Source organism: Malaclemys terrapin, chromosome 8 (genome assembly GCF_027887155.1).
Source record: "Malaclemys terrapin pileata isolate rMalTer1 chromosome 8, rMalTer1.hap1, whole genome shotgun sequence".
NCBI classification, from domain to species: domain Eukaryota; kingdom Metazoa; phylum Chordata; order Testudines; family Emydidae; genus Malaclemys; species Malaclemys terrapin.
In genome coordinates this window covers 71,258,904-71,285,703 of record NC_071512.1, presented here as the reverse complement: position 1 = coordinate 71,285,703, position 26,800 = coordinate 71,258,904, and the positions used below count along the sequence as shown (strand labels likewise).

Here is a 26,800-nt window from a genome sequence, read left to right as displayed (position 1 = left end):
TTTCAAGTTATGGGAGATTAAAAATCACAGGCATGTTTGGTTTGGCCTGTCAATAGGGTAGTACTGGCCATATTCTGCTCAGTTCCCTGCTGCGATAGCTCATCCATCTTTGTATGTGCAACATGTTAGTGTGTTTTTTATTATTGGTTTAGCAACAGGTAAACAGTTAGCTAAACTGTAAATGGCCAGAGTGTAAGAAAGAACTGCTCCATTCTCTTTGTAGCATCAACTAATATTATTTTCTCTATTTTTGTTTTTAAGTTCTTCATGGTTTCCTATTAATATACCTTATTTATGACAAGGCGTTCCATTTATCCACTAAGTTGTCTTTGGGGGGTCAGACAACCCCAGTGCTGATGGTTTTAGTGAACAGAGAAAGGAATTTCTTGTTTGAATTGTTTTCACCGGTTGTGATTCAGTGTATAAAACCTGAAGAAAGTCTAATTTTGTATGAGGCCACAACTGTGCCCTTAAAAATGTATGTTATCATACAAGAGAGAAAAACTGTTCAGACATTAGTATGAAAGGCTTAGAATACTGTATATATTAAATATTTATAGCTAAGTATTGACGTATTCCTGCAATCAAGTTGATGAGTACTAACTTTAAGAAAAATATAGTGAAATTATCTTATAATGATACCTGTGCCTAAAAACTGCACACAGAAGCAAATTCATGCAAGGCAAATAAGTGGCAGAAAAAAATCATCTTGAACCATCTACTGACTATTGGGACAGGACTTCTTATTTCCTTTAGACAACCATTATAGATTATATACATCTTTGATTCCATCATCCTTTTAAATGTTGATTTCAACAGGACTATGGGTAAAAAACATGCTATCCAACATGCGTAAGGGTGGCCAAAGAACAGGCCCTGAGTGACTTGATGCATTGTAGCAGTCAATACCCTTTCTAATCTGGTTGCCTAAACTTCATGGAATAGCCAACAGTGAGTATAATTTGAATTAATTTCAGTTTTAACTTAACTTAATTTAACTTAACGAAATTCCCAGTGACATCTATATTGGAAAATAGCCACCAATTTTCTTTGAAGTGTATTTGATTTTTGTTCTTAATACTGAATAATGTAAAACCTCTTTGATCTTAGACATTTCAAAAGAGAACAAAAAGGAAGACTGAAATCTCAGACATTTAGGTTAAAAGGCAGAAGCAAGAAAGGATCTCTTTATCAAGAGTATTCACCTTGAGAAACACTTTCCTTAGACTCCTAGGGTCTATTTTATTAACACGGAATATTCAGTGAATAACTACTCTTAAGAGAGTTTACTTAGCAGAAATATAGGGCCAAATTGTAGGCTACAGGCATAAAAAATACTTCCGTTAGTTATCCAGAAAGCGTTATCTCTGTCAAAAAAATCACTAGTTCAAATTTGGAAGTAAGAACAGATCCCAGAATTTAGACTACAGCAGTGGTTTTCAAACTATGGGGTGGATCTCCCAAGGGAGGCGTGGGAATGTGTCAAGGGAGGCCCAAGCTGTGTGCTTTTTTTTTTACGAGCTCTGGCTGCCAATCCCATGTGGCTGAGGCTCATATACAAGGACCATGGATGGCGGTATATGTACTTGTGTGTGTGTGTGGGGGGGTAAACTACTACAGACACAAAGAAGGGGGGCTGATCAAATAAGTTTGAGAACCATTGGCCGAGAGGAAAGCTCAATATTTTAATGAAATGACATTGAGTCCTGCTAAAGGGGTAAGAGTTTTTCATTTATTGTACTTAGCATTCCCAGCTGGTCTCATCTTTGACATACCTCTGAAGATCTGATGTAGAGGGGGACTTCCACAGACAACAGGAAATGTCCCTGACATTTTTAACGTTCCCATTCCTTCCTAGTCTGAAAATGATTTTAATAGGTCTTTCTAACGTTTGCTTAGTCTACACTGAGCCATTTCTCAAAGATATGTTAAACTGATCCTTTTAAAATGTAATTTACCATTATTAAATCTTTATAAATAATTTAGAAACAGAACCAGCTAACATAGATATTTTCTAATGACGACTGAGTCCAAATGATACTTGAAGGAGGGACAACTGCAAAAAAAAGAAACAAATAAAACAGGGAATTGTGGACAGAAGGTAGGGGATTAACCCAGGAGAAAGAACAAAGCTAAGCATTCTGGTTATATGAATGTCAAGCAACAGACATCAGTCCCTCTTAACAGAAGCAAAGGAAAAATATGGAGAAAACTATGAAAGACAATATTGTAAGAGTCCAACTCCTATCTTTCATGGTCACACACTTGGAAGTGTGTTGGAGATGTTAGATGGCTCTTTCTGTAGCCAGTGGAAGATGGCAGAAACATGGCAGTGAGAGTCTAAGGACTATATCTGGGTCCTCAGACCATATTGCCAATTCCCATGAACATCAGTGTGAGTTCTGGGGGCAATATATGGCTTTTAGTCTTAAAGAAGTAGGAGTATCAGCAGTTGGCTCTTTTTCAACAGTCCATGATGTTTGTAATAGTATATTGCCGGCACAGATATAATGCAAGTAATATTGGTAGGGGCTTAAAAGTTGTATGGTTGAGGGAAGGGGAAAATAGGTCTATAACAGTTGTTCATTATGGAACCACTAACACATTTTTTAACATAAATTAAAATTTTATGGTCAGAAAAGACAGAATGAGAAACAACTTGGGGTTTGGATGCTCATGTCCTCCTTCCTTAAATATATGACTAACAGAACAGCTGCCGTTGTGGTTAATTTGTCCACAGCATATCCACTTTTGAGTGCCATAAATAAAACTAACTCATTTACCTTTGGACCTTGTCTTCCTGGATATCCTGGCAGTCCTGGAACCCCAAGTTTACCCTGAAATTTTAAAAAATATATATTGTTTCTAGTAGTTCTTAGTAGTTTAGTCATAACTTTATATAGAGTTTGTTTCCTTCCATAACAAATACAATCAAATATTTTATTATTTTTTTCTTCACACTTCACCTATTTCCCTCCTGAGAACAGGTCAATTGGCTTTGTTTCCAAAACCTCAGTTCCAAGAATAAAATCCTAATCTTGTTGAAATGGATGATGTTTTGCCGTTGACTTCAATGAACCCAAGATTTCACCCAAACACTCTTCCAACACTGTAATGTAGTGACGGTGGCAACAAAACATTAACACACCCTTTAACACAAAAGGCAATTACCATAACAGGCCAATTAGTGCTCTTAATGTTGCACCACATCATGGCTAATGTGTTTTCTTTATCTATAATCTCCATGAAAGCCAATGGATATTTGAAGATCAAGCCCTACAGATTGTCTTGAAGAGGTCTAAACTATCTCAGAAAACATCATTGAAAATCATACCCCAAGAATAATCCAATATCACATAATATATGGTGTATTTTGAGGAAGATGGCTCTCTTCCCAGTATCAGACAGGAAAATAGGCTGAGTAGATTGATGCTATTGATGTTACTAATTCTACTGCCTGAAGGTGGAAGGAGGGAACATTGCTGTGTCCAGATTTTGTAGTGTAGGTCCCATTCCATAGTCTTAGGTGAAAAAACAAAGAATGTGTGCTAATTTGTCATTTTCAAAAATAAGGAGTAGTTGTTTTGGTCTCTAAGGGCCAGAGCCACTAGAGAAGAATATGAGTATTGTAAACACTCTTCCAGTATTCCAGGCCATCACAATTTTGAAGTGTGGTCTGTACAGAAAAGATGTGAGAATGGAACATAATCTTGTACTCCAGCAATAATCTGGGATGCTAGAAAAGAGATATGGGGGAGCTCCTGCCTGGAAAGTGGCATTTGACAAAATAAATGCGTGTTCTTAAAAAAATAAAGCAGATGAATAAAGATGCAGAATATAACTCATGTTAGTGAAAGCTTGTTTGTGCCTGGCAGGAGATATTTTTAAAGAAGAATTCAGCCATTTATAAAGATAACCACACTGACAGTTATATTTCACATCAAAACCAGTTGAATGCATTAGAACTACTTAAGGTAGCATCCCCTAAAAGAAAAGTTTCACAGCGTAACATTGCATCAAACCCTGATAAATTCAGTGGGAGTCTTGCTCCCGATTTCAATGGGAGCCCCTTCCTCCTTGGGTGTGGAGGGTTCCCTGGCAGCAGGGCCACATGAAAGTGGGGAACACAGAAGGACCAAAGTGGTCTTCAGGATGTTGGGGAGTTGGACTGGGTTCGGCACCTACTGCATAGTGGGGACCTCCCAGTGAGTGGCAGAGGACAGGGCCTGGATTGCTGCTGTTACATGAATCTTCCTTTTTTCCCACCCTCATGTTGGTGTGGGAAGATGTTAGGGTCACAGAGACTATTCCAACCATTAGACTGCAGATGCCTTCAAAGTGCAATTCTGCAGCCACCCCATGTCATGGAGAGCAGTGAGTACTCTTCCCCAGTCCATCACATATTGGCCCAGCATCCAGGCTGGACATTTGACTCAGGATATGGAATATAAGGAGTTAGTATCCATACAAATGGGAATAATCTGGATCAAATATATTTCAGAGGCTCATCTAAACTAAGACAACAGTGATGCTAACTCTTATAATTCTTCACAAGTCTCCTGGTATTTGGTATTTTTCTTAAAGCTCCAGCTCCTGAAATCAAGAGGATTATGGGAAAATCTCAGCTTTCAATGGTTGGGGGGGGCGAGTAACTCGCTAGACTTTGTGGAATAAAGGTGGGGGGGAAATGAATCCTTAAGGCTCAAAAAACAGAATACAAATTAACAGAACTCTAAATTTGTTATATTTTAAAATCTTATGAGTTTTTACCCCATCTCATGATTTTTTACTCATATTTTGAATGTTTGGAGTTGGCTATACTGAAAATCTTTTTAAATGGTACATTCATTTGTAAATCTCATGACAACAATACACTTTCCTATGAGAATCCTAATATTTTCATGTTTTTGCAAGGTCAGATATGGTGTAGGAATAGCCTTTTTCATGGTATTTCAGTACTCTCAGTCGTGGCTGAAAACAGAAAATGCAGCATTCAGAAATTCTATGAAAGAAGCTAACTAAAGAATCAGTTATGGTTTGGGGAAAAGTTCCTATCAATTCTTGTTTTAATAGAAATTGTTCACTGATCCAGTTACAATTGAATACAAAGTGATATTCCAATCTGAATTGTACTTCCATTCATCCAGGATAATAGTTCTAGCCTTCTTTTGTTATATGTCCTTTGATTCATGACCTTGTTATCAGCTGGCAGGGTATTTTGCAACATTTTGGGGAACATTAATTCATAAATAGCTCCCAGTAGTTAAATAAGACTGGAAATAACTCTTCTTGGAATGAGTCAACTGACTTTTAAGTTAAGTTATTTGATGACAGCTTATGAATGATTCCAGTATCAAATCATAAATATAACTTTTCCTGAACTTCTAGCATGCCATGTAAATAAATCATTATGAACAGTAATGTTATGTTTATGACAAGAAGCAACTTATAATGAAAGAGGATTTCTTTTTATCTCTATTATCGCTAAAATATGTTCCTTCCCTTTTAGTTCCTTCTGCTGAAACTCTAGTCCATGATTCTGGTAATCTCTCTTAACATTGAGTATCTATATAGTCCTTTATATGTTTAAATACTGTATAGACTTTAAGTATTTTTATTAGATCTTTTGTCCTAAAAGATTAAGAGGAACTGATCACAGAAATGAAATGTAATGATAACTTAGATACAAGTGATCATGACATGATCACATTTATAACGTGCAAGCAAATAAAGTCCAGATCTCTCTCTCTCTCTCTCGCTCTCTCGCTCTCTCTCTCACACACACACACACACACACTACTTTAATAGGGCCAATTATGAGCCAGATCAGCTGTGAGGAGGAATTTAATCAGATAAATTGAATGATAAATTGTAATAATTTAAGAACACCTTATTATTTGCCCCCCCAAAAAGCCTCAATCCCATACTTTAGGAAGGAGGTTTTGATGGTTTTAAAAAACTAACCAGGTTCAGCAGGGAAGTGAAGAGAGCTATAAAAATAATAACAAATGGAAGAAGCTTATATTAATAAATGTAAATCAGAAGTTAAGAATTGTAGAAAATTGGTAAGGGAAAGCAAAGGAACACAAGGAGAAATCTATGGGCAGCAGAATTAAGGTAAATAAGGAATTGTTGGGTTTTTTTTTAATATATTCAGAACAAAAAGAATCCCGACAATGGTATAGGTCCATTACTGAATGGAAATGGTAGAATTATCAACAATAATGCAGAAAAAAAACCCAGAAATGTTCAATAAATATTTCTGTTTTATACCTGGATCAAAAACAGATGAAAGTCTCATCATATGGTGATTATAACACTCTTTCTATTCCAAAAGTATCTCTGGAGGATGCTAAACAGCAGTTATTAAAGCTAGACATTTTTAAATCAGCAGGTCAAAGTAACTTGCATTAAGAGTTGTAAAAGAGCTGGCTGAGGAATTTGCTTGACCATTACTGTTGATTTTCAATAAGTCTTGGAGCACTAGGAAAGTTCCAGAAGAAAGCAAATGTCGTGCCAACTTTTTTAAAAGGGTAAATGGGATGATGTGGGTAATTATAGTACTGTCAACCTGGCATCAATACTAGGAAAGATAATGGAACAGATGATACAGGATTGATTAGTAAAGAATTAAAGGAGGATAAGGTAATTAACATAAGTCAAAATGGGTTTATAGAAAATAGATCCTATCAAACTAACTTCAGTTTTTTTATGAGATTACAAGTTTGGCTGATAAAAGTAATAGTTATTATAATATACTTAGACTTCTGTAAATTGTTTGACTTGCTACCATACAACATTCTGATTAAAAAAATAGAACAATATAAAATTAACATGACACGTTAAATGCATTAAAAATTGGCTAAGTGATAGGTTTCAAAATGTAATTATAAATGGGTAATGGCCATCAAGCTGGTGAGTTTCCAGCAGACTCCCGAAGGGATCAGTTCTTGTCCCTATGCTATTTAATATTTTTATCAATGATCTGGAAAAAAAAACATAAAACCATCACTGATAAAGTACACAGATGACACAAGTGGGAGAGTAGTAAATAATGAATATGACAAATCACTGATTCAGAACTATCTGGATCACTTGGTAAACTCGGAGCAAGCAAACAAAATGCATTTTAATATAGATAAATATAAACATCTAGGAACAAAGAACGTAGGCTATGCTTACAGGATTGGGGGGATAAGTTCTAACTGTTGAAATGACCCATTTTGATATTTTTTGAACAAAACATTTAGATGTTTGTTTTTGAAAGGGCTTTTCATTTTGATATTGTGTGTGTGTGCGTGTTATTTATATGTTTGTGTATGTATATGTATGTGTATGTGTGTATATATATATAAAGTTAGAATCAAAACAAAACATTTTGATTTTGTCAAAATGAAACACACAACCAATTGGACAGGAAATGAATGAAATGAGATTTTTCTTTTGTGGAGAATTTTGAAATTTTGGGGGTTTGTTCCAATTCAGAATGAAGTCAATGTTTGAAATCTCACAATCCTCTGTGAAACAATTCCTGTGCTCCACACAGCTCTAACTAAAACACTGCACCTCCTGATTCCATCCTATATTCTCATCCCCCTACTTCTCTTCTACCACAAGCTCCCTCATTTTTGGCCTCCTATGTGTTATCTCTCTCCTGGCCCAGGCTACCCAAAACACTGCACTGAAATGCCACTCTGACCTTTTACATACCATGCCTTCAATTCCCTTTTCCAGCATCCTCTCTCTTTCTGTATCAGGTTCAAGATCATTATTCTCATTTTCAAGATTCTATATCACATGCCCTCCATACATCTCAGTCTTTGTTTTTCACTATGTTCTAATGCCCCACACTTTGTTCAGTCTTCCTTCTTAATAGCACCTTTCTCTCCTTCTGCCACTCCTGATTTTGTGTTTTTTTTTGTCATGATACTCCTTATACTTAAAACAACTTATGTCTTCCCATTCACCATACAATTTCTGCTCCTTCAGGTCTTCTGTGTAGCCTTTCAATGCCAAACTACTTTCCAGCACTGTCTCCATCCATGCTGGTGTCAAATTTTCTTTGAATTATATTTGTCTTTGATAGATTAGACTGTAAACTCCTCAGGACAGGGCTTAGCTGTCTCATGTGCCAGGAAGTGTTGTGCATTTCTATGTATAGCTACAAAATAATAATTTCCATTATTTGTGTAGTGTCTCAGCAGCCATAATAACCTACCACTATCTGATAGCTAAAGGAGCTACTTTCAGCAGTACCGGCCTTTGGAGCTGAAGATCCTGGTTTGATCTCCATTATGAGACAATGTTTCTTTACATTAGCTGTTGGTTACTAACCTTTTCACCAGCCTGCCCAGCACCACCTGGGTCCCCTGTTGGACCTGCTCGACCTTTTGGACCTTCAGGGCCATCTTCTCCTCGTGGACCCAGTGGACCAACTTCACCCTAAAATTCAATATGCTATAAATACAGAGCCACTGCCTATGCTCATACCAATACACTGTTTGCAATAGCAGGACACCTTAAGATTTATTTTATAAAACAAACAATTACTTGAAAACTAATGTAAATGAAGATTAGGAAAAAATATTAGTGCTTTTGTGCTAGTAACAGAATTCAAGTTGAGGGGTTGTGCATGGGGTTACTTAAACGCAGGTTAGGGGTGTGTATTAACACCACTTTTGGAGGATCGGTGTGGCCCCCTGTGAAATATGGTTACATCTTTTCCCCTGCACCAGCCAGAATCTGGCCCTGAAGGATTAATCTAGTACATTATACATGGAATGGAATTAGTGTGAAAATATGGATGCCTGGATAGCTAAATAGTCTGTTGGTAATGTTAGCTTAAAACCATGAAGTCTGAGGCCAGAACCTGAACTGGTGTAAACTAGTGAGCTCCACTGCAGTCAATAGAGTTATGCTGATTCCCACCATGTGAGGATCTGGCCGCAAATCTACATGTGTGCACTGTTTTTTTTTAAATTTAATTATAAATAAGTTTAAAGTGATATTCACAGGCTAACAGCTATAATTTCTAAGTACTATATTTTCCTATATAAATACTTACTCTGTCACCTTTAAGACCCATGTCACCTTTAAATCCTGGGAAACCATCTTCACCCTAAAAAAAGCACAACATATAGAAAAATATGTTCATTAAAAGGGAGACTTTTACAAATGGAATTAAAACATTAGGTAATCTGAGTGGATGAGTGTAATAAATGCACAGCAGCAGTAACTCCATTCAATTTAGAACTTCACATGCCTAATGATTTTAATATGGCAGTTACTATATCCAAAAATATATATAGCTATGCAGCTACACTGAATGATTGCTCATCTTGGGAAAAAGTTGTGAATAATGGGGAAGCTCTCTTAGGCTGGACATAAATTTCTGTATTTATTCTGAACTTCTTCATAGAAGACAATGATCTTCTGCATTAAATTCTATCCTTGTATATTAAAGTTTGTATTCTATTTATGCTTTCTACTGATAAGATATTTATCCTTTTTCATAATTGGTTGATGGACTGACAATGCAACTAAACCTTAATATTGTTCTGTTCATTGGCAGAACTATTCATCCTTTTTATTTATTTATTTTTACTAGTGGCCCAATAGCATCATAAAAGAAAGCAGATCCAAAGGATGGACTAATAAAGGAATAACCAACTCTTAAAGTTTAATGAAAGAAAGGTCAATAGATTCCTTACTGATTTAGTAACTCCTTTATAAAAGTAAAAGTGGTCACACTGAACTTTAAAAGACATGTCTTTATTCATGTAAACATACATACACCCATGTTCACAGTATATGGTGCCACACAGAGCTAACAGAAACAGTAGTGTCCACATAGAGTGGTCAAATGTAAAAGCATGAAAGGTGGCTCAATGGCTACATTCATTGGTTGATACAAATCTATATTCTGTAGGTAATTATAAGAAAATGATCAAGTCAGCATGGCGAAGGTAAACACGCTGACACTTTAAGGATGCATTTGTACATGTGATTGAATCAGAACATGTTAGGATCCTAGTGGAGACTATTTATTTACAGATAGCTAATCTCCTCAAAGACATTATGTAGTTGTCCATGTTTCCATGAAAATAGACAACAGTGAGGAAAATTCTACTGTTACACTTGAGCACATGGATAGTGACTCCACTGACAACAGAAGAAATCAATGGAATTATTCCAGATTTGCACTAGTGTAATTGAAAGGAGTTTTTGGTCCGCTATCTCTACATCTCAGTCTTTGCACAACTACCATTCTGATATCAAGGCCATAGAAGATTCTGGCAAGTACATTTTTTAGGTGCTGTTCCTCATTGTTGGGGACGGAAGCTCTCTCTCTGCTGAATGAACTTGTAGAAAAGGGGTTCACTATAATGTTGATATGCTTCAGGCGAAGAAGTATTGGTGATGTCAGTCTAGAATTAATGACAATGTGCTCCAGTTGTCGCTAATAAAACAGCAAGGGCATTGTACTCCATCCTCAACAGTTTGCACTCCTATATCTAGATAAGTTTTCTCTTTTCCCATGCCAACCAGAGATATTTGGCATGGCCCACAAACCTAAAACCATAACATTATTTTTATTCCATTCAATATTTGAAGGAGAATTATTTCTATAACAAGTGTTTCCAGAGGTAAATGGATCAAGAGAAACATGCCATGATATGTCAGCGCTTTAATTTCCTTGCAAAACTTACAAGTATGGTCAAATCTCATTGTGCAAAAACCTTACAATCTTTTAAAAAACAGTATGAGGTGCAGTAGAAGGTCATGATTCATGGGAAAAAGACACTAGGAAAAGGTTTAGGTAACTGACAGATTGTCTGTGCTTTGGGTGATAGTGATAAAAGGGCACATTAGGTCACTCTATAATCCAGACATTAAAATTCTAGAGATACAAATACCTATTTATTAAAATTTAAAGAGAGGTGTTGATCAAGTAGAGCAAGAGAAAGCTAAAAAAAGCTTTAGTTATGAGCTACTCAATTATATCCATGGACAATAATGTTGTCCAAATAAATAAGGACACCTTGCATACCCATGAGGATTGAACACTGTGCCTATCACAGATCAAAAAGTTGCCAAATGAACTGAAACTCTTCAATCGTAACAGTGAGGTTCCAGCTACTGAGAGCTAGAGGAACTTGATTTTAGTTCAGCTTGGAGGTGAGAGTGAATCCATGAACTAATGCTCTATGGCCCTACTCTGGTTTTTTTTGTTTTTGTTTGTTTGTTTTTTGTTACCTACAGAGTTCTATTCGCAGTCTATTGGTCAATGCAGAGTCATAACTCCCTTGTCAACTTTGGGACCACATGAGATCAGTAATGGTGTACCAAATCAATCAATTGCTGTACCTCTGTCTTCTCATAATACTGTGCTTTTCATAGTAGTATTTGACTGCTCTAAATCAATAATCCCTATATGTAACAGACATATAAGCTCCACTACAGCACATGTCCTGGAGTCTAAGGGGTTTCTATGTATTTGGTACATCAGTCTCAATTTTGAGGTGTGCAATAATGTTTTGTGTCATACAGCAGCTACCATCAAACAACTGTTAGGATCATAGAGAGTACTAGGAGGTCTTTAATGTCATGAGGTCTTTAATGTCCTTAGTTTTTAAAGTCCTATTCAAAGAACACAATGAACTATTGAGCACTGAATATAGCAGCATCAGCAGATTTGGGAGAATGCAAAGGTGAGTTTTAATCACATTTGCACGTACATTCCCTATTTGTGCTGTGCACATTTTTGCCATAGCAAAGGATCTGGCCTATTGTCTGCATTTCAGACACCAGAAAGTCTAGAAGCCAATAGAAGGTTTGGGTGTATAAGAAATACAGAATCTAATCTATAGTATGAATCACAGTAGTGAAAGTAGTAATTGTCACAAGTGTCTGGGTGTGACAAGCTTCTAGGGATCCACTATTGTCAGTGAGGGAAAGAGGGAAGGCTAATTCTCCACTGCCCTACACCTTGTGTGTAGTCAGTTACACCTGTGCAAAGTGGACGCAAATTGCTATTGCTCTGATCTGGTAGAATTTTACATACCTATCTCATAGAACTGGAAGGGACCCTGAAAGGTCATTGAGTCCAGCCCCCTGCCTTCACTAGCAGGACCAAGTACTGATTTTTGCCCGAGATCCCTAAGTGGCCCCCTCACAACCTTGGGTTTAGAAGGCCAACGCTCAAACCACTGAGCTATCCCTCCCCCTCTTTTTAGACGATGTAAATAGCTATGCAAGGTGCAGGGCAGTGGAGATTCAGGCTTGGTACGTTCCCCTGGGATGGTGAAAAGTAACCATTGCTGTCTGGTAACAACGCTGCTTGCGGTAAGGAAATAAAAGATGTAGCACTGAAAAAAGGAGACCCTTTTGTTTACTGGAACACAGAAAAACACTGTTTTTTTAACAAAAGCAAGTCCAATTCCATGTTTACCTTTTCACCTTTGGAGCCCTTGAGACCACGGACACCATCAGCTCCCTGTAGAAAGCAATGAGAAATTGCCTCACTGTACATAACCAGAAAGTTTCAAATATTCAGATTAAAAAAGAAAAAAAAAAAGAATCATACCTTCACACCACGAGGACCAGGATAGCCAATTGGACCCTGAGGACCAGGAGGCCCCTAAAATACATTGGATTAGAAAAACTCTGAATGTTAGTCAGTTAACAAATAGTTTTCTAAGTACGATCCACTTACCTTAATGATACCACAAGTAGTCTAAAGGAAGACCTTGGAATAATACTGGGCAGACAGGCTTTTCTGGCTGACCGCCCCCAAGAAAACTTGTGGGAATATCAAAGCGTTTTTCAGATTTTCTGTGGATCTATTTATGGTTTTGCTGGGGATTTATACTTTTGGAAATTTCAAATGAAAGCGATGTGCTAAAAACATCAACTCACAACATAAATAATCTGAAATTATGATAATTTTGAAAATATAAGGAGAACACACCAGTGTTAATGACATCTGCACGGGGCAGAATCTATGTGTTCGCTATAAAGACATAAGAGTAAATCACTCTACTAGCCCTTCCCCATCATTTTAAAAAAAATCTCACAAATTTACATTCTGTGCCATACTCTACTCTCATATAGGCGTCTGCTATTCCCATATATACAGATCCTTCAGAATTTGACTCTTTTTTTCAGTGTTTGCATTTTCATTAGAGTAATCAACCAACCATGGTCTCTTTTAAAAAATCCCCGAAGTAAACAGGGTCTGATTTAAAAAAAAAAAAAAGTCAACATTTAATTGATACTGATGGGGGATTTTTTGGCATTTATTGTTTCCTGAGGATTTTTTTAAATATATTTCACTAAACCTTTGCAAATATAAAATTAAGAGAGGATAAACCTTTGTTACTTTAGTAGTACATCCTGTTTCATAATCCTTCCTGGCCTCATAATAAAGAAAAAGGCCCCCAAACATGTAATAGATTGCAGAATAAGGGCCAGATACTGATACCCTGATTTATATTTATATTTATATTGTATGGTACTTTACTCCATTGTCTTCAGCAGGACTACTTGGGAAGTTGTGTGTTATTCAGCAGGAGTAAGGGTTTCAGAATCTGGCCTTAACATGGCAGAGAGCTTTATAAACCCTTTAAATATTTCACTACAATGAAGAAATTATTTCCCACTGACTTCCTGTAAGTGACTGAAAAATCCATTGAATGTGTATGTTTTGATATACCCCCCTAACTGAGCCTCTCAATAGTCCCAGCAAGTAGCATACACTATAAAACTGCAAACTCAAAGAAGTTGCAAGTTATCTGTCTGAAACATGTGACAGTTTATGAAATCCTGAGTAGACATGAATAAATATAAAAAGAGTGCCCAGGTAAAGTAAAACTGCTTGTGGAGTTCACAGACTGGTACTCAATAAATATGGTTGTCAGCACACACATGCTGTGAATGTCTATCACTTAAGTTCCCAATAGCTATAAGAGCAACAGATTACATGGTTGACAAATTTACTAAATAAACAAATAAATACAAATTGAATAGACATATGTTTATGGAAGTTTTGAAACTTACCAAAGCACCTTTCTCTCCAGACTGACCCTCTTTGCCAGGATGACCCTGATTACAGACAGATAAATACAGTATTTGTTGGAAAATATGCTCTTTGTGGAAAACAATTCATTATACAAATAAATTGGTTTTAAATAATTGAACATCATCATGACCCCAAATCCAGCCCTGTTTCTGGACTACAGCATGAAAAATACACCTTTGATTTTGAGGAGAGATTTACTGTTTTAATATATAACTAGTTTACATAACAAAGAAATCTGGACAGTAGTTATATTGATGTGAATGTATTAAGCAACATTTTGATCAACTGCAGGAGTTTTTTAATCTAAGACACATTCAGATTTGATTACTACAGTATTTTGAAAGAGCCTACATGATACAACTTCATGCAGAAATCCTTAAAGCATATAAAAAGGTCACAATAGTTGTCTGAGAGGCCTATAAAGAGATTAATCTAGTCTCATTTATAGCATTAATTAAATGCTTTTCCTTAAAATCATTGCTTACTTTTAAAATAAAACTTTTTGAGGGGTGCAGGCTGCTACTGTTTAAATTCTATATAATTATAGATATATAAAACTCCCACTAGAAATGTAGCCCAAGAATTAAGGTTTTGTGGGTGTGGGTGTGGGTGTGAGAAAGAGAGAGGGAGATCACTCAAAAGATTAATTCCTCACTGCATCCCTAGTGGGAGACAGCATTGATTATATTTGATCTGTCATCAAAAATTACACTAAAGTCAAATTAAAAATGTTAATGGCAGATTACAGTATGAGGAAATCAACAAGTAACACTGTTTCTACTTTGTGTAGCTCCACTCTTATTTAAAGGGTATAGTAAATCTTTAATTTTGCTGTTCATGTAGCCACTTCTTAAATATTAACTTCTTTGTGGTATTAACTTCCAAAAAGTGTTTTCAGTATGTCAAATCATATTTTAAAATACCTGCCAATCCTTAACTGATAAACCTCTGATTTTTATGTTTAGTTTGCTAGCTGGTAAAATGAATTTAAAATATGCTATTAATTAATGGCATATATATATATATATATACCATTAATTAATAGCATATTTTAAATTCATTTTACCAGCTAGCAAACTAAACATAAAAATCAGAGGTTTATCAGTTAAGGATTGGCAGGTATTTTAAAATATATATATAGCACTTATCTATCTGTGCATTCTAGAATATTGATTAGAAGGATGAGTAACAGATAGCTAGAAACAATTTATTGTCTTGCTCACCTCAAACAGCATTAGCAATTTTTTCAGTTTTACTCAAACAAATACATCTTGGTTTGAAAATCTGAACTAATCTTCAAGCAGATGATCTTATTGCACACAAAGTTATAACTACTTACCCTGCATGGAAAGTCTGTGATTCTACAATGCTACCTCTGTCAGGGGTAATGCTTACCAAGAGTTTCAGTGACTTAAGCTGCCTGCCCTACCTTTCAACCAAAGAAACACATACACAAGGTAGGGAGACGACTGTCTAGACAGATGGTGGGGTGCAGGCAATGGTTCATGCACAAGCACGCACACACACATACACATGCAAACACATGACTACCTGTGCTTATTCATTCTTCATTGCATTTGTCTTTATTTCTGAGTTTTTATGTGTAACAAAATGTCGGTTTTCAAATACCAGTGATGTTTGTAAGGGCTGAGAGTTTTCAGAAGTGAGAAAAACTTGCACAAGTGGACAAAGATTCAAGTCTAACCGGAATCTCCAACAATGCCATAATTATGCATTGCCAACAGTCTATCAGGAGTAGAGCAGGGCTGGGGAAAGGCAAAAGGAGCTGGGAAGCTCCAGCCTGGCAAATCCGCAGGTGGTGGGCCTTGCTAAAGGCAAAACAGGTACTGGGATTGCAGAGGTGCAGCCTGGGGTTAGGCAGAGGCAGCTGGTCCCACCTCCTTGCCAGTGATGAGTGGCCATGACAGACTTCAGTTTGCCCCAGTGAGCGGGGGTTGAGGGTTCCCCTGGGAGAGGAGACCCAGAGCGTGGGGGTACTGCTGGGGCAAAATCCTGAGGTACGCAGGTACCGGGGTCTGATAGGGACATGGGGCCAGCGGCAGGCGAGACACCGGCCTGCAGAGGGCGCTCCATATGCTGGAAAAGAGCTAATTCCAAGACAACCAGCAGGAGGCACCTCACTGGTGAGTCTCGCTTCGCTACAATCCCCCATTTACACTGCCACATTGACATAAATGAAACAGTGGATCTGATCCACTGTATGTCTCTTTGGCTATTAGCTTATCATAGCATGTCAGTGCAGATGTTGCAATCATAATTGATTATCAAGGTACACATTTCTAAAGGGATTCAGCAAATCTTAGCAGCCCCCTAACTTTAATAACGCCTCAAGTTCAAATAATACAGAGGTATACACAGGCTTTACAAGTTTGTTCCCAGCTAAGAGGGCTGCTTCTTTTCTTCTTGTAATGCAGTACATTGCATGCAGTGACCCAAAGCTGCATACTGATTTTTAACAGAATTTAGACATTCAAAAGACAAAATTACTTACAGAAGGCCCATCAGAACCAGCAAGTCCCGGAAGGCCAGGCTTGCCCTGTGGTCCCTAAAGACAACAAAAAGGAAACATTTTAGGAATAATATTAAACAAATATGTTGCTCGAGCTAAAATAGGTTGCAACAAACAAATTAACTATGAATAAAAAGAAATATGTTAAAACATACAAAGTGATGGGGAAAAAAAATAAAAGAAGAGTGTTCCAAAAGCTAGATCCAGAAACTTAGATTCTGATCTCCATTACACCAGTGTAAATCCATAACAATTCCAACGACTTCAAAAAAGTTACTCTCAATGCTCACTAGTGCAAATGAGAAAGGAACAGAAGAATTGCCATATGGCATCAGACCCATGGTCCATCTAGACCAGTATCCTGTCCAAGAAGGAAGGAGCAAGAAACCTCTCAGTTGGCAGATACTGAATAATCTATTTCTAATAGTTAGAGACTTAAGACCTGAAGCATGAGGTTTTATCTCTCTTCCAAAATTTGTATTATTAATATTATGACTCTGAATATTCTTGTTATCCATATAAACAGCTAATCCTTCTTTGAATCTTTCCAAGTTGTTGGGTTCAGCAACATACTGTGGCAATGAGTTCCACAAACTAATTATGCATTGTGTGAAAAAAGTATTTCCTTTTGAATTCTCTTCTGGCTTTAAATATTTCAACTAGCTATAGTTGGATACTGAAATACTTCCTCCACCTGAGTACCAGCCGTACCTCAAAAATATCCATTTGTAATGTTAAACTAACTTGCCTTTTACCTGAAAAAGTGTGCGATTCCTATAACCATCATCAAAATAGAACTGTCTGAAGTTAGATCAGAGAGTAGTAAGCAGCTGCTTTAGCATGAATGAGAAAAACTAAACAAAAGCATAGGCACCTGGGAAGGAAATTAAATAGAAAGGACAGATGAGGGAGAAGGAATAACATGTTGTTTCCAGGGGTGGCTCTAGCTTTTTTGCCGCCCCAAGCAGGCAGCCTGCTGCCTGACTGCCACCCTCACAGGGACCGGCAGGGCGCCCCCCCACGGCTTGCCGCCCCAGGCATGCACTCGGAGCGCTGGTGCCTGGAGCCAACGCTGGTTGTTTACCAGTTAAACTGAGGTGATGAAATGAGGGAAAATAACATCAGGAAAATAATGTTCATTTACAGAATTGTATGAAAAACTTCAGCATCAAAATACATTCAGCATCAGTTTTCAGATTCACCATAATTTTACCCAACTTTTCTTTTTTTAAAATGTCTCCAAATACAATGAATATGCAAATTAGAAAGATGTAAAAATATGTTTATTTGGGTTTTAGATTCATAGATTCTAGAGCTGGAAGGGACCTCGAGAGGTCATCGAGTCCAGTCCCCTTCCCTCATGGCAGGACCAAATACTGTCTAGACCATCCCTGACAGACATTAATCTAACCTACTCTTAAATATCTCCAGAGATGGAGATTCCACAACCTCCCTAGGCAATTTATTCCAGTGTTTAACCACCCTGACAGTGAGGAATTTTTTCCTAATGTCCCTCCTAAACCTCCCTTGCTGCAGTTTAAGCCCATTGCTTCTTGTTCTATCCTTAGAGGCTAAGATGAACAAGTTTTCTCCCTCCTCCTTATGACACCCTTTTAGATACCTGAAAACTGCTATCATGTCCCCTCTCAGTCTTCTCTTTTCCAAACTAAACAAACCCAATTCTTTCAGCCTTTCTTCATAGGTCATGTTCTCAAGACCTTTAATCATTCTTGTTGCTCTTCTCTGGACCCTCTCCAATTTCTCCATATCTTTCTTGAAATGTGGTGCCCAGAACTGGACACAATACTCCAGTTGAGGCCTAACCAGCGCAGAGTAGAGTGGAAGAATGACTTGTCATGTCTTGCTCACAACACACCTGTTAATGCATCCCAGAATCATGTTTGCTTTTTTGCAACAGCATCACACTGTTGATTCATATTTAGCTTGTGGTCCACTATAACCCCTAGATCCCTTTCTGCCGTACTCCTTCCTAGACAGTCTTTTCCCATTCTTTATGTGTGAAACTGATTGTTCCTTCCTAAGTGGAGCACTTTGCATTTGTCTTTATTAAACTTCATCCTGTTTACCTCAGACCATTTCTCCAATCTGTCCAGATCATTTTGAATTATGACCCTATCCTCCAAAGCAGTTGCAATCCCTCCCAGTTTGGTATCATCTGCAAACTTAATAAGCGTACTTTCTATACCAATATCTAAGTCGTTGATGAAGGTATTGAACAGAGCTGGTCCCAAAACAGACCCCTGCGGAACCCCACTTGTTATACCTTTCCACAGGATTGGGAACCATTAATAACTACTCTCTGAGTACGGTTATCCAGCCAGTTATGCACCCACCTTATAGTAGCCCCATCTAAGTTGTATTTGCCTAGTTTATTGATAAGAATATCATGCGAGACCGTATCAAATGCCTGGTTGTAAGAGAGAAGATGATTGAGTAAAGTAGAGGCCATTGGAAAAATGCATTGTTGTTCACAAAGTATCATTGAGCAGATGAGAAATGAAAGGCACAAGGAGGAAAAACAAGGCAAAAATTACATTTAGAAATGGACCATAGCAGTTAGGATGGAGAGAATGTACCAGTTGCACATATCAATCACCCCTAAAATGTATACACAAAGACACGAAAGGAACAAGTGGAGAAATATAATGTAGTGTTCACTATACAAAGTAATGTACAAAGAACAGAAAATGACAAAGGGTGAAATCCTGGCCCTACTGAAGTCAATGGCACCCTGTCTTTGACTTAAAGGGGCCAGGATATCACTCAGAGTCCAGAGAAGGCCAAAGGCAGTAGCATCTAAAGTTGCAAAGCAAGAACAATTTGAATGATGTAGGTGAGTCACAGAACCCAGGGTTGAGAACTGGCTGTTCATTGGTTTGCACTGTTTCAAACACAAAAACAGAGCTACAAATGGAGGGTAAGTTGTGTGCATGGCAGGACAGAATGTGACTTTTTGGAAATGAAAGGTTTGCTGATGATCTTCAAAGAGTCATAAGAGATGTGTTTGATGTCTGTCTGTCCGTCAACCAAAAAACATGTTATGTAACTAGAAATTTTATTAGAACAAAAAAAAGTCCAGGTTGGGTCCTAGTCTCCAACCTAGACTCCAACCTAAGTCTACACCACATAAGAGCAGCAAAGCAAATTGGCAACATTCGTTCCTAAGGGTTTCAAGAATATGTAGCCCAAACAAAATGAAATGGTACTTTAATCACAAATGCATTATAAAAACCTATGTGAGTCACAGAATTAATCTGTAATGAACATTAACAGACCAAATTAAAATTAGTAACATCCAAGCCATCATCACCTAGGGCAATTTGCATTAGCTGGATAATGACAAATGCATCCTCTTTGTATTGGACATTTTTCTTATTTAGTACCATCATGGCATCACAGCATTCATCAACTGCAACACCTACAACATCATCATTTTTTTTGGTCTTTATGGTCTTTGTCCTGGTCCATGCCCAGTCTGTAGCTGTGCCCACTCTCAGTACACAAGCTTACCAAAGAGGAAGCAAGTGATCAAACAGACATTCCTGTATTAGTGCCAGGCACTGACCTAAGGTTGCTAGGTTTCTAATTAGTCATCGAGGTATATTCTGGTATGCTGGCAGCAATATGATTGCTGCTGTTTTTTCATTCTCATACACTTATACCTCTGAGAAACTTTTCTCACATAAGTAGTCCCATTGATTTCACTTGGACTGCCCATGTAAGTAGAGTTACTCATGAGTTCCTTTTTAGGACTGGGCCCTCGAGAATGAGTAATCTTGATGGATTGGCTGTGCTGAATATATTGCATCAAACCAATGCAAACTTTTAAATAAAATCTCCATCTATTAGTGTGAGGCCTGATCCTAAGAGAGAGGACACCTAAAATTTTGTTATGAAACTTTTGTGAGGGAAACCTATATTAGCATGTTTAGATGGGGAAAATGTTTTATGTGAATGGGTTTGAGCATAGACAAGTAATGGTGTGACTGGGTTTGGACTGGGAAAGCTTTCAGTGTCAGAGGGAAAGGTTTCTATCAATATTTAAAATGTCACTGCTTGGTCCTCCAATATCAGAGATGCCCATGTGTAACGTATTGGATTCATTTAAATATTTAGATGCAAGCAGGGGAAATTTTAGATGCCAGTATATTTTAGCAGAGAAAACTTTAGATGTTGGGGAGTTTCACATGGAAAACTTTAGAGGTGACTCTGGAAAGGGAAATCATTCTATGGGGGCAGGTTTGGGTGGAAAAACTTCCTTTTAATATTTTACTTGCCAGAACTTCCTCTCGTAAAATTGACTTGTGCAAGGCAATTTGTACACAGAAAAGTTTCTAGGTGAGTAGTCTCCTGCAAACATTGTGTATAAAAGTTTATTTCCTGAGTGGCCTGCATTCTTCCTTCTCTCCAAGTGCCATTCCTCTCTTCTGGCACAACCAAGCCCAGAGTCCTTGGTCTGCAATCCCTCCCAGTAGACCCAATTGGGGCAATTATTCTGAGATACTCAGGGACAATTATGGAACTTACAGATATGGTGTTTCTAAGATGACTCTTGGTACATGTTCAGTGTGTAAGCACTACACGGACTGAGCAACAGAGAGTGTGTGTATGGTCTCAGGATATCAGACTTACTTTTGCATAGGGCACCTGAGAGAGGAGAGCATGCTCCCTTCAGCTCATGAAGTTTATACTGCACAAGCCAATATGCCCCGAAGTCTATCCAGCATATAAAGCCTTGTGTACGTAAGTGTTTAATTTACTGAAGTCATCTTCCTCTACAGGCCCCACACAAGTTGTAATTCTTGTGCTTGGCATTACACTCTCTGTGCTTCCACATGGGTAACAGAGACTCCAAAGGGAGTGGGAATGAGGCAGGGCATGGCCCTGTTCTTTCCACTCCTCACCAGGTCACTGAATGGGCCTAGGACACAGGCTGGAGTATGCTGCACCCAGGGCCAGCTCCAGGCACCAGCCGACCAAGCACGTGCTTGGGGCGGCACCTTGTAAGGGGCAGCCAATCTTGGGGTGGCGCTCGGGTTTTTTGTTTGTTTGTTTGTTTTGTTTCGGTGTGCAGCTCTTGGGGGGGTTTTTGTTTGTTTTTGGTTTGGCGGGGCAGCACTCGGGTTTTTTTGTTTGTTTTTGGTTCGGCGGGGCAGCACTCGGGTTTTTTTGTTTGTTTTTGGTTCGGCGGGGCGGCACTCGGGTTTTTTTTGTTTGTTTTTGGTTCGGCGGGGCGGCGCTCGGGGGGGTTGTTTTTGTTTCAGCAGAGCCTGCCCTGGCTGCACCTCTTGAAGAGGTGTAGCAGTGAACAAAATTATCTTGCATTCTGGGGAACTCCAGTAGGATTTCTGTCCCTTGTGGTGGTCTGACTCCACCCTATTCCAAATGCAGGGTTATGCCTTTAAGGTATGTTTTTTTTTTTTTAAATTCTTTGACTACAGTTGAAATGTAACGCATTCCATATCAATTCGACTCTTGTCTCTATGATGTTTTGGGAGGGTACATAGCCCGTAGAAATGTATATAATGCTGGGCAAGATGGTTTCTATCCTGTAGGGAGAAACTAGCAGAAATAATGATGAAGATCAAAGGTTGGATTTTTTAATATGAAATGTGACACCTTTCACTGCTAAAGTACATTTATTTAAGAGATTTTATCTTTGGGATATCTACCTTCCCTTTTTTAACCCATGAACGAACATAACATTTCTACCTAGCAGTAAGTTACAATGTAACAAAGCTAACAAACTGGTTTGCCAGTTCATTTGCATTAATATTAAACTCAAAACCAGAAAAGACTACCAACCCAAGAAAACTCAAAAAATAAGGTAAGTATATGGATAGGTTGGAAGCAAGCAAACTATTTCACACCTTTTTAGCCTATTTATCCTTGTAATCTCTATTATAATGGGTAGTGAACCATCCCTTAAGTGAATCACTGTTGTGAAAAAGCCCATAAACAATATATTGTAGGTGTTATATATAAAAAATACAATTAGTTTACACCTCTAAGCTATCTGATATAGATGTCAGGGATAAAGTATGAACAACTATGGGATAAAAGACTTAAAATCAGAGCAATTCCATGCAAGAACAGATGAGCATGCAAGGCCATTTCTTGCAATTCTTACTCATGCAAAACTCCCATTGACTATAGTGGGAGTTTTGCTCAAATGTAGACTGCAGGATTGTTTCTACAAGAAATATATACAACTCAGGGGAGGGGAAAAAGCTTTTTTACTTCACATAGCTGACCTGTACTTGGCACTTCAGAAGCAGAAAAATGGTCACGTTATATGAAAGAAACAAGTCAAGATAAAGTGGCAGAAACCATGTCTTATAGCCCTGAACCTCTGATAGCTGCAAGGCATGCTATGCATTCATGATGGATTGTGGAATGAATATGTTGTGGACACAGCCCTCTTCCGAGAATAACATTCTAGGGAAGACAGCCAGGTAGGAAGTCTATGTATTGTTTCCTAAAATCCCCCTCAATCCCTCCCACTAAGAAGCTGAGATACTAGAGCACTAGGAAGATATTAAACCATGAATGAGAGGGAAACCAGGGTGGAATCAATTGGGGATCTAAAAGAAGAAAGGAGACAATTACTAGGAGTGTGAAATTTGAAACGGACATAATTAGAACTTGCAGCAGAATGTTACTGCTCAGGAAACACAAGGATAAACAAATAGGGCCTTATTCTGATCTAAATGATAACACAGCTACTCCAGTGGAACTCCAGAATTATGCTAATGTACCATCAGTGTAACTGAGATCAGAATCAGGCCCTCAGTTTAAAGAAAGAGGTAGATATTTTAAAAGTCTAGGAGATGAGAGAGAATTTTATTTCATAGAAAATACATTTAAATTGGAAAAACTGTCTTTTTTTGTAGCCCAGCAGTCTGAGTCTATTTGTATTTAATCATGTACAGTTTAGTACTATGGGCCAAATTATGATCCTAGTAACAGCAGCATGAATCAAGAGTAAATTCAAGAAGTTACACTAGTGAAAAAAACGGTGTAAATGAGAAGAGAGTTAGGCCCATATTGTTCATTACTTTACTTGGTGGTTTTAGGGAATTTTGCTATGTTTGAGATCGTAGGTATCCAATATCTAAACAAAAAGAAAAGCCCTTAACCACTTAACCAGAGGTTGTTACACAGATACACTGATTATGAAATACCAGAATAATCTTATAACTTACTTTTTCACCGGGAGCTCCAATAGGACCTTGTGGACCAGGAAGCCCCTATTAGAAAGAAGCCAGTGTGTGAGAAATCAGGGATAACAATATACATACATTTTCCCTATTAATCTGTTTAAACATAGCGGCAAATATAAAATATAAGTGTGTGGTTTTTTTAAACCAGTTAGATAAGGAGCTTTGTGTGAGCCTTTTGCACAGGCTACTATTCTGGCATCAAGTCTGTAACAGGATCCTATTCAGAACCCTCCTACAGGTGTGGCCGTTCCTGCCGGCATTCCAGGAACACTGAATGAGTCATTTTTCTTGCAAATGAAAAAGCCCTTTGCAAGCTTGCTTTAAAATTCTGCTCCCACTGTACTATGTACATTTTCAGCATTATTTATAAAATCCTTCATGCTTTATCAGTCCTGCATATGAAAAGCTAACCCTGTACTAATCTGTATTCATTAAACATTTGTTTAAAGGAATGTAGTATAACCTGTGGGTTACTGAACACTTACTTGTGGACCTGGGATTCCTTGTTGACCAGGAGGTCCTGGTTCCCCTTGAGGACCCTACCATGCAAAAAATACAGAGGCATTAGGTTTGGGCTTCTGTGTTACAAATCTTCATTGTCAGACCTAAAGAAATATAAGCACATCTCTGTGTTTTCCCTCTTTTAAATCTACCAACTAACTGTCTCTCTAGTCTGATTTTTCAAGTTAATTTATATCACCAATATTTTATTAATGTGGGGCTAATTCCACCCATACTTACACCCTGAGAGCTGGAGTCTGAGGGCTGCAGGAGGTTAAATGAGGGCAGAATTTAGGTTTGAGCAGATGGTACACAAGGCTGTTCTCTTCAATATAACATCGAGAGGAATCTGAATTTTAGATTAAACAGTGACGGAGGTAGGGAAGGGGAAGGACTTTTGACAATCCCAAACCTCTGCTTGTTTCCCTAATTATCTACCTACCAAGTTTCCTTTTGGACCTGGGGGGCCATCAACACCTGCAACACCCTGCAACAAGAACAAAAATAGAGGCAACACTGGGCGGAATTATTTTTTACTGGAAATTGCACATCCAAAATACCTCACTCTTTATGCCATACGTACAGGTTGTCCTGGGGGACCGGGTGTGCCCCTGGGGCCCAGTAATCCTCTTGGACCCTGAAGAGAAGACACAGTTCATATTAAAAATGTAGGTGCAATTCCTCCTTACAAATGGGTAGGCCGCAGGAGTAGGAGGGAGGGAGGCAGTACAGCCCGACAAAAGGATTCATACTACAAGGGATCCTCCTGACCTCTGCCCTGTATCGAGAGCACACTATGGGTTGAAGGAACCTTTTGTTGAGTAGCTCTGTCTCTCATACCAGAGAAAGATTGAAGGGGGAGATTTTCTCCCTGCCACTGCCTGGAACACTGGTGCAGCACCTTCCACAGTCACTTGAACTGGGTGCCAACTATTTATATATTTAATGAAAACAAGGTGGTTTTAATGATTTCTGTCATGTTCTGTATTACTGTGGAAAGTGCTGTCTTTCTTGGTAGTAAAATCTCTGCTAGATAGCTGAAAATTACTCATTTGGAGTCTTTCTCTTTATAATAAACAAATAGAAACTCTTCCACAAGGAGAAGGGTAGACCTGCTCCCACAAGCAATTCCACTGAAATCAATGGGACCATTCTTCTGAGGAGGGGGAGCAAAATTTGTTCCCTAGCATTATTTTTAACTTTCCACAGTGTAAGTGCATTTTGTTTTTCATTATTTGCGTCATCAGACACTGTGGCTGAAGTAGACAGGCCTCACTCTACTCTCTGTTTCTTCTTGTGTAAAGAGGATGCAAATTACTATCATTCTGACTCAGCAGCATTTTACACCCACTTTGTATCTGGAAAGTGCATATGTCAGATATTTAGGATAAAATTATCCTTTCTGAGCCAGGCCCTGGATCTCTTGCCTGCACTGCAGATCTCTGTTCTGCAGTAACTCATAGACTCATAGACTCATAGACATTAAGGTCAGAAGGGACCATTATGATCATCTGGTCTGACCCCCTGCATGCTGCAGGCCGCAAGACCCTTCCCTGGACTCTACCGTTGAAGTCCCCAATCCTGTGTTTTAGTGACTTCAATCGGCTGAGACCCTCCTGCTAGTGATCCCTGCCCCATGCTGCGGAGGAAGGCGAAAAACCTCCAGAGGCTCAGCCAATCTACCCTGGAGGAAAATTCCTTCCCGACCCCAAATATGGCGATCAGTAATACCCCGAGCATATAGGCAAGAGTCTCTAGCCTGACCCTTGTTGGCCATTATGCTGTTCATGTACCATTGCTTGGTTTTCCTTGGCTACTATGTTTTATCATTAAACCATTCCCTCCATAAACTCATCCAACTTAATCTTAAAACCAGACAGGTCCGTCGCTCCCACCGTTTCCCTCGGAAGGCCGTTCCAATATTTCACCCCTCTGATGGTCAGAAACCTTCGTCTAATTTCAAGCCTAAACTTCCCCCCGGCCAGTTTGTATCCATTCGTTCTCGTGTCCACATTAGTACTAAACTGGAATAATTCCTCTCCCTCCCTTGTATTAACAGCACTGGTGGAATTCCTATTGATATCAGTGGAATTCTTGGACATGTAACAATTGCGAAATATACAATAAAGAGAAGCAATGTGGGCAAGGGAGGGGAATTTGGGTGAAATTTTGCAAATATTCACAAAAAACAGACTGTTGTGAAATATCCCTAGAGGTTTCAATAGGCTGATTATGTCCTCACTGCCCTCATGTAAATCAGGAGTACGTCCACTGAAGTCAGTGCAGTTACACCAGAGCAAATGAGATAAGGATCAGGTACAGTGATTCTGGAAGTTGTGTACGCTGGACTGAATTCATCCATGGATAATTCCAGTCATGTTAGTGGAGTTACACCCCAGAAGAATCTAGCCCATTATTTACTCTCCATACAGAACTGCCACTTTT

At 38.4% G+C, this 26,800-nt stretch overlaps 1 protein-coding gene across 4 annotated transcripts in view; it reads right to left on the bottom strand.

Annotated features, from left to right (window-relative positions):
• COL11A1 (collagen type XI alpha 1 chain) overlaps positions 1 to 26,800 on the bottom strand; it is a 236,045-nt gene that overhangs the window by 102,360 nt on the left and 106,885 nt on the right. For all 4 annotated transcript variants that reach the window (XM_054037965.1, XM_054037966.1, XM_054037968.1 and 1 more), the window contains 11 exons: positions 24,939 to 24,992; positions 24,798 to 24,842; positions 24,340 to 24,393; positions 23,837 to 23,881; positions 16,593 to 16,646; positions 14,059 to 14,103; positions 12,587 to 12,640; positions 12,452 to 12,496; positions 9,065 to 9,118; positions 8,335 to 8,442; positions 2,784 to 2,837 (listed from right to left, as the gene is read on the bottom strand). In XM_054037965.1, coding sequence (XP_053893940.1) covers positions 2,784 to 2,837; positions 8,335 to 8,442; positions 9,065 to 9,118; positions 12,452 to 12,496; positions 12,587 to 12,640; positions 14,059 to 14,103; positions 16,593 to 16,646; positions 23,837 to 23,881; positions 24,340 to 24,393; positions 24,798 to 24,842; positions 24,939 to 24,992 — 612 coding nt within the window. The remainder of the gene's footprint in view (positions 1 to 2,783; positions 2,838 to 8,334; positions 8,443 to 9,064; positions 9,119 to 12,451; positions 12,497 to 12,586; positions 12,641 to 14,058; positions 14,104 to 16,592; positions 16,647 to 23,836; positions 23,882 to 24,339; positions 24,394 to 24,797; positions 24,843 to 24,938; positions 24,993 to 26,800) is intronic.